The sequence below is a fragment of the Sciurus carolinensis genome, chromosome 3, assembly GCF_902686445.1.
Source record: "Sciurus carolinensis chromosome 3, mSciCar1.2, whole genome shotgun sequence".
NCBI lineage: Eukaryota > Metazoa > Chordata > Mammalia > Rodentia > Sciuridae > Sciurus > Sciurus carolinensis.
Genome location: NC_062215.1, coordinates 158,239,490 through 158,252,365, shown reverse-complemented (window position 1 = coordinate 158,252,365; position 12,876 = coordinate 158,239,490). Strand labels below are relative to the sequence as shown.

At 33.5% G+C, this 12,876-nt stretch overlaps 2 protein-coding genes across 6 annotated transcripts in view; one reads left to right on the top strand and one right to left on the bottom strand.

The window, feature by feature from the left end:
• The window catches only part of Erbb4 (erb-b2 receptor tyrosine kinase 4), a 1,062,955-nt gene that overhangs the window by 644,818 nt on the left and 405,261 nt on the right, over window positions 1–12,876 (top strand). The gene's annotated exons all lie outside the window — the stretch shown is intronic.
• LOC124981330 (max-like protein X) overlaps window positions 11,730–12,876 on the bottom strand; it is a 69,745-nt gene continuing 68,598 nt past the window's right edge. Inside the window, 2 exon segments of the mRNA XM_047547632.1 lie at window positions 11,730–12,226; window positions 12,229–12,482. Coding sequence (XP_047403588.1) covers window positions 11,730–12,226; window positions 12,229–12,482 — 751 coding nt within the window.

Below are 12,876 nucleotides of genomic sequence, written 5' to 3'. Positions count from 1 at the left end.
AAAATATAGTAGATCCACTACTTAATTCTTATCAACAGACACATTCCATCTGTTCTGAACCTCACATAAATGCATTCACCATATATGCACACTTTGGTGATTATTTTCTTCAGTGAACATACTGTTTCTAATATTTATCCAGAAAACAACATATTTAAGAGGGAAAAGTACCTATCAACTAAAAAGAATGCAATTTAATTCCTTTGTGTAATCTAATAACATTTCCAAATAAAGCTCCCTATGCATATCCATCTAAAAATTAGGAAAGTGTGCTTAATTTACTTCCTCTGACTGCTGTTCTTTCAGTGAATATGGTATAACCAGCTGCATGATCATATGTAAGACAGAGTCAGAACAAAATTAAGAATTGCTTTGACACCTAAATCTAAAATACCCATTCATGTATGCAAGAAATTGCTCAGAATCAGCAAGATCGGTATCCTGAGAGTGAATAGGAGATTTGAACTTTTCAGGAAATTTGAATATCTTTCCAAAATTTAATGGTATTAATTTTCAAATACTTGATCAAAAATTTTATGTCACTAGGGAAAGTGAGGAGGGAGGAAAAGGCTAACATAAATGTTAAGTACTTGCATATTTGTCCATTCTTAAATTTATTTCAGAAGTATTTATGTACTTCTTTCTTCCTCAAAATTTCCTCATTATTATTCCAAAAGGGCAAATAAAGGATGTATTTAAGTGAGAAAAGTATGAGAAATAATTAAAATTATCAACAAAACAGAGAAATTTAAAGACCCTTTGTAACCATCAAAGTATTGGATTATTCAGTTCTTTAAAGCAAGTGCTCTGCACTCTTAACATTTCTAGGTAATTAAATGGGCTCTGTAGTTTGGCTATTTTGACTATAATCTTGCTGATTTGGATGGTATTTTATTAATGATATCTCAGGGGGAAGTTGCAGTAGCCTGAAAATCAATGAAATATTAATAATCAACAACCAAAGAAATGCAGATATGTCTGCTTTGGATTTAAAAAATGTGACCTGCATCTTCTTTACATTTTAAGCATTTAATTTGTATTTTGTTTGCATTTGTATTTTATGCATGACAGTGCACACCATGGAGTGGGAATTTTGTAGGAAATGCAATGCACATACTGTTTGGTTTCTGGAAAACTTTTGTGCAAAGCATTATTTTGGCAATTTGATATATTTGGGGTTAACAGAAATATTTTTGTACAGTAAAATAAATGATCTATATGTTTATCCAAACACAATCCTGAGATTCCTGAGAAATATCTGAACTTCTTAACTTCCAATGAAAAACAAATGCCTCATCTAGAGAGTGGAGGATTGCTGACCTGCTGAGGAAGAAACTGTTACTCTCTGGCAGTATAAGACAATAAAAGTCCTAAAAGGTCCAGTTTCCATTCATAAAAGGAAAGGACTCCACCTATTCTCTGATATCCCTTTACTGTTGAGAATAGTACTGGTCCATAAAGGAACTATACAGATACAAGGATCTGAAGTACAGATGACAAGATGACATATGACCGATCCTAAATGTCTCCTAGCTTCTCAGTACAAATACCATCCTCACAGTCATTTTGAATTCATTATTTGGAAACCTAACTTTAGGCAATTATAAAACAAACATCAGGACTTAATTATAAAGACCCAACAAACATATAACTCTAGAAATAAGAAGTGTAGGCAGTGATCAAGAGTAGATAAGAAAAAGAATAAAGTTGAACAAAGATGAAAAATAAATACGGATCTCAATGCTTTAGTCAGATTATTGAAGACAGTTTTATTAATTCAGCAAAAAGAGATTAGAGTTTTTTATCAAAATATCCTATGTAGTCTCTATTCTTCATTGTAAATAGACATAATTAGCAAAATGAGAACATTTATATAAAGCATGGAATTATTTTGAACACATTAATTTGATATATTGTTAAAGTCTTAATGTCTCTTTTGGAGAATCAAAGTGAAGATTTGGATGCCTATTCGTAAATACCAAGAGTTGTAATTATACTCGATTTTTTAGTAGGCAGAGTATCATTATCTATTTTTTAGAAAACATTCTTTGACTCAGTTACTTCACCTTTGAGTACTTACACCACAAAAAAACTTAACTCACCGGGAGAAAATACAGTTATGAGGAAATTTTCATTTTTGATGATAATGAAAAATTGGAAACAATCAAAAATCTCATCTCCATCTCTCTATATATTTATATGTATATATATGTATATATGAACACACATAATAAAGGTACATTTGCTCATTTAAATATTATAGTTATATGAAAGAATTACCTAGTTTTTCTACTTTTACTGAAAAGGAAAATTTCCTTCAATATACCGTTAGTGAAAATTGCTAGCTGTAGAGAATTTAGAACTTTTGGGAAACAACTTGTGTAAGTATGTACAAATAGTGAAAATCTTTAGGGAGTGTGATTCTGCTAATCTTTTTTACTTTCTATATTTATACAATTTTTGATGGTGATGAATTACAGAGAAGAAGTTTGTATTGGCATCTTACCCAACATTTTTTTTTTTTTTAATGTAAGAAATTTCCTGAAATTGAAAGAAGCTGTTGACTTCAACACAAGTTCTGGGAAATGCAAGTAACCATATGTGCGACACATTCCAGAGGTCATTGGTGCATTATTACCTATACAATTTTCAGATCTTCTCCAGGATCCTCCCACTGCTAAGAGTTGGATTCTGAGAGGCAAGAGAAGATGCAGACTCTGCCCTGTGGAAATACAGAGGTTTAACTTCCCTTGGCACTCCAGCTACAATAACAGGAAAATCCATTCTCTCTTTCCTGCCCTGAATGAATCCTTCCCATGGTCCCTTCACACTTAAAGTATATCAATAGGAAACCACTAAGAATTTCACATTCTGTAGATGTATTTCACAGTGTAACCACAAATAGGGTCATTTATTTGAATTCATCATTAAAAAACATTTAATCAGGAAATATTTTCTATGCTGTTGGTCCGTAAATAAAGTGGATCTAGTTTTCCCTCCACCTTATGAAGATTATCAGGAAAACCAAAAAGCTTGGAGAATTAACATACATATAAATTGTTTTACTCACAAGGAAGTAAACTTATAATAGGAAAATTGTAGAAAATAATATGCATGCTTTATTTCTAAGTGGATTCAAATAACTTTGTGGGATCAATTTCCATAATATATTAACCTTAAAATATATTGTCCTGTTATTCAACATGTTCTAACGTGATGACAATTTTATTTTTCATTAAAACCAGAGAAAAAGTAATTTCTGGTAATTTGAAAATCTTATTTTCTCTAGAAGCTAAGGGGATTGCATACTGCTAACTCAGAACATCTTAACAAAGGTCTAGACTCACAATTAGTCTTCTGAAAAGACATTGAAAATAAAACCTTATTTCCCTTTGACATTTGCATACATTTCCACACAAAACCATACATAGGTACACATAAAATTCTATTATCCGGCTCACTGCAAAATAATTCATTGGTAATATTTTCTCTGTGTACATTATATCCATCCATGAACCTGAATATTGTAATTTGTGATGTGGAAATGTTTTAACAAACTGAGCATTAATTATAACAAGATCAAATACCAAGACTTTACAGCAGTACTAATGATGTGAAAGGTTTTAGCCTTTTCATATATATATATATATAGACACACATATATTCATTCAATGGAATGTTATTTAAAAAGTGTGGACTGATATTTTTAGTCTAGAGTTAATTAATAATTCATTCTTGATAATCATTAAAAGCAATTATTAAAATGGATGTCTGACTTCACAAAGCTTAATACTAAAATGCATGCTAATTTAATCTGGTGAGTTTTATTTGTGGACCTGCTCCTTGTACCCTCTGCACCTCTTAACAACTTCCTATCTTTGGAAATACTCTCTCTCTCTCTCTCTCTCTCTCTCTCTCTCTCTCTCTCTCTCTCAATCTCTCTCTCTCTCTCTCTCTCTCTATCTCTCTCTCTCTCTCTTTCTCTCCCCCCATATTTCTCTAACAGTAAACATATGCAGTGTAATCTTATGAATCTGTGTTTATTAGGTTTAGGACTGCCTGCACAAATAATGCTAATAGCCACATATATTAGTTCAAGTTTTCATCAACATCCTGTGATTTTTTTTAAGATAGAATTTTAAAAGCTATTTGTGATAGAAGTCTGTATCCTTAGTTTATGAAGAAAAACATGCTTAGAAAGATTTTGTTTTCATTAAGATTTCCTTATGCACTTTTGTATGAGATTTCAAGTGTCCTCTACTTACTGCTAGGGAGAGCTGTTTTATATAGATGCAACACATGGGCATAGCTATGGCTCCATGCTCTAAAATTTTTCCACAGTAAAGTCTGAATGTTATTAGTATTTTACCTTGATGTCAATGTACTATTATTTGGAAAAGCCCTTTTCCAAAAGTAATTTTTTTAAACAATTGATAAAGTGATGGTTTCTAATCAGTTCATCGGCATAAATCAAATCCATTAATACTAGAAAACATGGTCCCAATGAAAAGGAGTTACATCGAATATCTTTTGATTGCTTAGAGGAGCTAACGATTCTGGACTAAGGCCTTCTTCCTCCCTATCCAGTGTTTTTCTTTATTCTCCTGGTCCTATGCTCTGTCTTTCCCACAATTTTTCTAGGGAAGTTATTTCCTGACTGACAGTACAAAATATTCTGTGACCTTGACTATGAAAAGTATAATACTCAAGATTATGTTCTCATAGTAAACTGTAGCTTCTTAGGAGTCAGTCAAAGTCTGATTAAAATTTTGTGAGAAAAAAATTTATATCAGGTTTTATCACCAAGTTTGCTATATGACAGAAACTAAATAGCTGTTTTAATAGCTGTTTTGGGAATGAGTACTGATGATACTGATGATGAGAGGTCAACCTAGATCAGACATTCTTAACCAAAGCCCAATTCCTTTACCACACAGTTCTGTAGACATGAGGTTTCTCACTAATGCCTATAATATTCATTGAGGGAGGAAACTGGGAATATGTAAGTTGTTCATTTTTTAAAATTTTGTTTTGAAGGGGTGAATAAGAGGGCATTCTAACTTGGGAGATCCTTTTTTATATTTTATTTTTATTTTTTACAGACTTTATGTAAAGATCCTCTTGATATTCTAATCTATGTCTTCCATATGTATTATAACATTTTATTTATATGAAGTTTCTTATATTACCACAAAAATTGCTAAAGATTTTTGAATTGCTCTATTGAAACTTATTACTGATTGAGATTAGAATATTAATCTTTTAATAATTTACTTTCTGATAATTTGGAAATCTCCCTTCTGTGCAGGACTCTATTTCATAACACTTTTAAAAATAATATAGATATCTCAATAAAAGTTATATCGTGGTTTCAAAATAGTAGACAATGATAATAAGAAAACATTTCAGTGTAAATGTCTTTACATTTACACTGCTAAGTGTAATAATTTTTAATTAAACTCTTAGAAGGACTATTATAACTGAATAGTAACTATAGGAAAAAGAAAAAACTGGTAGACCATACAGGAAAAAGAAAGTAACATAGGGAGAAAGAAAATAAAAAGATATGGGAACTGAGAAGAATGCTAGAAAAACCTCATCTCAGGGAAGACAGTGAACTATTTATGAATCTGATAACCTGTGTCATAAGTACTCAGAATTCTATCAGTTCTCAAGAAAATTATAACCAGGAGTGCACCAGATAAGTTATTTGCATCCATGGAAGTTTAAATGTAATATAGAATAGACATTAATGGAGCTATTTTAAGAAAAAACTCCTGTGCAGTGTTTAAAATTCATGGAGAGTGATATACTAAATATATGAATATAATTTGTATGTATGTGATATTCTATTAGAAAAAAATAGTATGTACATTAAGTACACTCTAGCAAAACATGAAAATGTTATGCAGTCACGTTTTAGAGATGTTTTATACAATGTATTTTAAACAATGTGATTTCATTTTTGCAATAATTTGCCTAATTTAGTTCAAAAAACATTTATCAAAAACTCTCTGTATACCAAGCAATATGCTAGGCACCAAGGTTACTTAAATAACAAGTTGGCCTCCACAGTCCAATAACTCACTTTCTCATAATGGTAGAGATAGAATGTCAGCAGGCCGTAATTCTACCAAGTGATAAAATGCTATAATAAAGATACAATCATTGTTATAGGATAATAACTGGGAAGGTTGGAGATACCATGTTAAATGGGGTTACATTTAAGTTAAATGTTTCAGAGACCAGCAGGCATGCCCTGGTGCAAGAAGAAGACAGGTCAAGTAGACTCTGGCAGATAAGAATGATGGTAAAAGAACTAGTAATCATATTACAATAGTCAATCTTGTGCCAGCTACTGCTATAAGCAAATGTATGTGTGACATCATACGATCTGGCTTCAGTGCTTGAGATCTTAGCTACTGCACTATGCTGTACTTCATAATATAGTGTTTGGGCAGGATTGAAGCTATTCAGTGTGATTGGAACATAGAAGTCATGTGAAGGACTGATTAAAAATTAATGAAAAGGGGCTTATATGCTAGGTTGGGGATGTTTAGAAATTACCTGAAGAAAAAATAGTAAATTACCAAACATTTTTATATAGAGAACAGCATGACGATGCTTTTATTTTAGAAAATATTAAGGCTAAGATGGCTGTTGCATCAGAACTGGTGAGGAAAATTGGGGTTCAGACATGGTGAAAGTGATGAATTTGAGGGATCATTTCAGAAATCAGGGGAAAACTGAGTTTAAAAAGTTGAGAGATAAAATAGAAAAAGGATGAACTATGACAAAAAGTGATTATTTAAGTGTTTATTCATTGAATCATTCAATGTGTTTTACAATATGCAACATAAAATAATGGAATATAGAGTTTCAATATCATAAGGAAAACCGAAAGGAATAAATCGGGATTTCTTTTATCAAAGAACAATCCAATAGCTCAGCTACAGGGCATATGCCATTGGCAAAAACATGATAAAATGAATATTTATGAATGTTAATTATGATTTCAAATATAATTGTGTATCTTTCATTTATGTCTAACATATTCAACATGGCTCCTCTCTACTCTGCCATCTAGACTAAAAGATGCATATGAAACATTTATGCTTTTCTTCAGAAGATCAGGCATATCAGAAAGATCCCTGGCAGATAACTATAAAACAATGCTTGTCATTATCCACCAATGAAAACAAGAATGCTGAACTCATGAAACCTGGAGAAACGTAGTTAAAGTTTATAGAGCTTCCTTAATTTCTCAGTTCATAATGTTTCAAGTGTAAGATTTATATGAGTTTAACACTTGCTGTTTGCTAGAAACCCTTTATCTTCCTTTAAGCTAAACTTACAGCTATTCTCTATGAAGTCCACCACCCTAAAGAAAGGCATATTTTACTCTTTTCAAAACCCATCTGGTTCTTTCCTATCTAAGAAAACTGACTTCAAATCTACAGGGATAGACATTAATCAGAGGAAGTGTTGCTACCCAAGAAAACTCTCCAGTGTATAGTTCTGAATGTCATGGTACCATCTGATAACTTAAAATGTTTCAGAGATTTTATCTCCTTCCTGAACAGATTCCATGATTGTAATGGTGTCTTCTTCCAAGGATGCTAATGATTTCCAGAGCAAAGTTGTTGAGGTCTTCAGTCGTAGAGATTAATTACTAAGGGGTATATTGAGCATAATTAATGCAAAAGCTGGAAAAACATGATTTTAATATGAACTTTTATTATATGTAATAATTGTTATGGTTAGAATATATAGCATCCTCCAGAAGCTCATGTGTGAAACAATGCAAGAATGTTCAGAGGTGAAATGATTAGATTATGAGAGTTCCAAACTAATTGGTGTATTAATCCACTGATATGGATTAACTGGATGGTAACTACAGGCAGGTAGGCTGGGCTGGAGGAGGTAGGTCACTGGTGTGTATATATTTTGTCCCTGGTGAGTGGAGCTCTCTTTCTCTGCTTCCTGGTTGCCAAGTCCTGAGTGGCTTTCCGTTTGCCATACCTTTCCACCATGATGTTCTGCCTAACGTTAGGCCTAGAGCTATGTGGTCACCTAAACGCAGACTGAACCTCTGGTACTATGAACCAAAATACACTTCTATTTGTCTAAGTTGCTCTTGTCAAGTATTTTGGTCACAGTGACAATAGTTGACTAATACCATAATAAACAGTATTTAAGTTATTCCATGAAGATTCAGTCTAAAGCTGACCTGATAAAAAGAAAAAGAAAGTAAATTATAAAAATACACACACACACACACACACACACACACACACACACAGAGTAATCCATGTTATTTTCATAATTATCTTTAAAGTCTTAGAATATTTGATACTTATACCACTTAAGTTTATAATTTATTATTTGGTAATTATTTTTCACCATTTTTCTTCATTTATTTTATGCTTAGTTGTCACATAAATCCTGAATGATGTGCATGTTTATATTATTCTGAATTTTACTGTGTGCAGATCCATGTATTTGCAGAAACGTTCCATCTTTGCAAATGATTATAAGATAATTTACTGGAGAAAATATGAGTTTCAGGACCATTTGCCAATTTTCTGCCCGAATTGTTGTTTTTATATAGCTGAATCAAACCCTTAAAGTAATATGAATAGCTGATAAAATAATACTATGGTCTCATTCTTTATCCACATTGGACAAAATAAACAAATATATAGAATGATTTCCCATTTTATACACTTCATATTCTTTGACAGGTTAGATTATTAATATTTCTCAGATTTCAGATACTTGAAAAGCAAAATAAAAACCCTAGGTAATTTTAGATCATTGTGTTTTAAATCATAGGTGTATTGCCATATTTTAAATTTATGTTTGTCCTTATTAGCAAATAATACAGAATATTTATAAGAAGACAAACTTCAATAATACTTTTAAAGAATAGTGTGATTAATATTAGTCACAGATTCTCCAGTGCTATTTTCCCAGCTCAGTTTTAAATATCTATTTGCTTCCTCACTTAAATAATTACACTTGATTTTAAGTTAAGCATGTATAATCCTTAGGTTTCAAATTCTGCTTGCAGCAGTGTTTTCATTATGAAGAAATTTGAGTGCCCCTTTATAAGGGTTTATCCAAAGGCTGTGCTTATATTTCTACAGTAATACAGAATGGTAGAGCTCTAACCAAACAATTTGGAAATCTTTAGGAATGATTCCTGGGTTTCTAATACTAGATTCTACAAAGCATTTATTGAGGTAGGCATTGTGTAAGTGTTCTTAGGCAGGAATAAACCAGTCATGGGCATGAAACAGAACACAGTCGAAAGAATAATAAAAGAAGGAGTGACTGGAGATAAGTTCAGAGAGGAGCCCTGGGCAGGATCATAGAATACTTTTCATAGGTCACAGCATTAGTTTGCTTTTAATTCTAATTACAAGAGGAAGCAATTATAGCTCTTAAAAGGGGCATACTGTTATTTATTTTACATTTTGAAAAGAGTTAAGAGGCTCTCACTTTCTTCCTGGGGAGTATGATATTCAGATGAAAATAATGTAGCTATTTCATAATCTATTTTGGACTTAGAACTGGAAAGAAGTGTGGTTGGATTGGGTTAGAAATAAGAGACTCCTTGCTGTTCAGTTTGAGTAAATGGGTGAATGAAAATGCACTTTACTAACATGGAAAAGCTGATGGAGAAGTATTTTGGGGTTGTGGGATGATTGGTTGTATCTAATTGACATTCAAGTAGTCGGAGTGCTTTTTCTTCTTTGAGAGTCTCTCTTGAATTAAATCACAAAATCTAACATTAGACTAATAAGATTGATTTCGTTTTGCATATTACCTTCTGGTCCTAACATCACACTTCTGTTACAACTTATCAAAGCAAAATTATGTTTTTTTACAATATAGATAAAATTATTATCAAACCATTTTACCTAGGCAGAGAATCATCCCCTGAGTGGTTTTAATTGAACACTTCAGTTTAGATATAGATACTTGAAGAAAGAATGTGGGAGATAACTAAGGAGACATCAATTCAAAGACAAATTAGGAAGGACCACATACATTTCACTAGAACCGTTTATTCTCACGGTCATGACAGACTTGGAAAAATTGGAGCAGTAACAGAGAAATCTTCAGAATGTATACACTTTATTTAGTTCATTTGCAAAAACATTGATAAATCTTTAGACTTTGTAGTAGATATCTAGAAGGAAGAGCCAGAAGAAATGATTTCTACAGTTAACTTTCTATAGTTAACTGGCACTAGGAGAATTCTCTTCTCTCTTCACCACTCTTCCCAAGTCCCTCCATACACAAATGTAGAAGATTTAGAATGGCTATACATACCCAATGACTGCTTATTGGGAAGCAAATACAATTAAATACATTCAATTGCATGCTTGAAATTAGTATGTGGAGGACATCCCAAGAAAAATTCAAGTTTAAAAACTTTGAATGATACTGTATTTTTTCTATTCAGGATCAAACCCTCAGTAAAATTAAAGGTTTTTTTTTTTTGTTTGTTCTCATGTTTTTCATATTTAGTAACATTTCATTTTTGCCCTTTTATGTCTGATGTATTTGTTATTATAGTTTAAGCCAGTGATGGATAAATCTAGAAATACTACTAGTTTTCTAACTAGTTACTTTGATTTTAGTATTACTCCACTTCAATTTAAACCTGTTTCAAATATGGATCATTCTAAAAACCTATTTTGATTAATTTATTTTTTAGGAAAGCATTTTATAGTATTTATTTATTGTGATATAATTTGATATAAAATATTTAATTTCCTCTGGATATTCAAACCTGCCAGATATCAAACCTGAAGAAGCAGCAGAGAACTTGAGAGACAAGGTAAGAGAGGCTGCTATACCTCAGCATTTGAGGAACCTAAGACATCACCCAGGACTTTCATCCCAGGATACATTTTAACTATTTCCGGTGCCCTTTCACCCCACTCCTAAGTCCTGGGAGAAATGTAGTATAGAGAGACTGGACAGAAAGGTTGAGGTAGTTTTGAGGCCCAGATAATTTTCCAAAGTTGTAACTGCAGCAAAATTGCATTGTTGATGTTTGGAAAAATAAAAAAAATTCAAATATGTAATGCCATATCTCACCTGCCTTTGCAGTGCAACACTACTCCTGGGGAACAGAAGGCAGGATTGGATAGGGAGGAAGGAGATGAAGTAACGTAAGGCAAAAGTAGGTACCAGGTAGCCCTGGTCTCAGCTGGCCAGAAGGCCACAGTCTCACCCTGGACTCACCAGGCAGCCCTAGTGTAGGTCTTTCAACCTTCATGGCTGTGGGACTATTTCCTCTCACTCCTTTCCTCCCACCTAACTACTTATAAAATGTCCAAACTTGAGTCACATGTTGCCCAAGAAACCAAAATTGAGTCACATGTTGTCCAAGAAACCAAAATTGAAATTCCATATACAAACAAATCATAAACAGAAATCTGAGGCTTAGAGAAAGAGCTGAGAGGCCAGGAGCTCTTTGGGTACTCAGAAGACTCCTATCCTGAGGACTTATGAGGAGGGGAAGATTGGGAGGTTTGACTTACAAACACCCCAGCTCCACTGAAGATGATGTGGACCTGGGAAGACCAAACACCAGGTAGAAAATAACTGACTGGTGTGAGGTATCACAGTTCAAACTCGGGCCCAGAAGTTCCATGACCTAAAAAGAGACTTGAACACTTCTTGCTGGCCATTCTGCAGATTTCCAAGAGTCAGCGGTAAAGTTGATTTTTCAATTGATGCAGAATGCCAATTAGGATCTCCTGTAGGGTCTGAGGCTCACAGTTCTCTTCAATCCAGCTGGAAACACAGGCTGACAGCTCTTGGAAGCTGGTCACAGAAATGGAGGCATTGAAGGACTCAAACAGGGAGTCCATGACACCTTGAAATACATTGAACTTGACCTGGTCCTCCCCTTTGTGGGGGTTGTCCTGATGTGCCTTCACAATTTGCTTATATTTCACTTTCATTGTCTCTAGATCTGTGACATTTTTGTGTACTATGGACACCTTCTCTTCCTGATTTTTATTCTCCTTGTTCATAAACTGGATGTAGTCAATGGTCTTCTGTAGAATGATGGCTTTGCTGAGCTTTGGGGAGTCAATGGAGCAGGCCAACTGCTGGCAGTTGGAAACGATGGTCTGAAGATCATCATAGCCTCTCTTGAAGGCATCCCTCCTCTTCTGCTCCTACTGGGGGTATGCAGCAGGTCTTCGTAGGATTCCTTGTAGGACTCCTGGTGGTAATCACTGTCCTCATCATCTGTGTTGGGGACAGAAGAGGAATTGGTGGAACCAATGCTATTAGCTCTGGACACCATACTTCCCTTAATGGTGTTTTCTACAAAAAACCCAGGGAACAGGTTGTTGTCACTGGAGGTGTACTCTGCCTTGACCCAGGGATCCTTGGGAGAGGTGCCTGGTTCCACTCTCCTGGACCTATCCAACTGGAAAACCTTAATTGATCTTTAACAGATATACACTGAGCACATCTGTGTTTCAGGTACTATTCTGGTTATTTAGAGTCAAACAAAACCCCATGCCTTGTGTAATACAGATGAGAAATCCTGTGACTGACTCTATTTCTTTTTGGAGTAGCGAGATATTAAAGTAATTTTAATGTGTTCAAAATGAGTGAAAATGTTGGGTAAGTGTAATTATGTAACTGTGAAGACAGAAAAATTAGTACATCATAGATTTGGTGATAGAGATCTTAATGTTTTGATTTGATATACTCGTGTTTAAACACTTTGACTTAGATATTTTAAACTGTGGGTCTTTCATTAGCTATTGTTCAAATGTCTGTAATACAATTTCTAGAAAATGAACCTTTTCATAACAAACTTACCAAAATGAAATT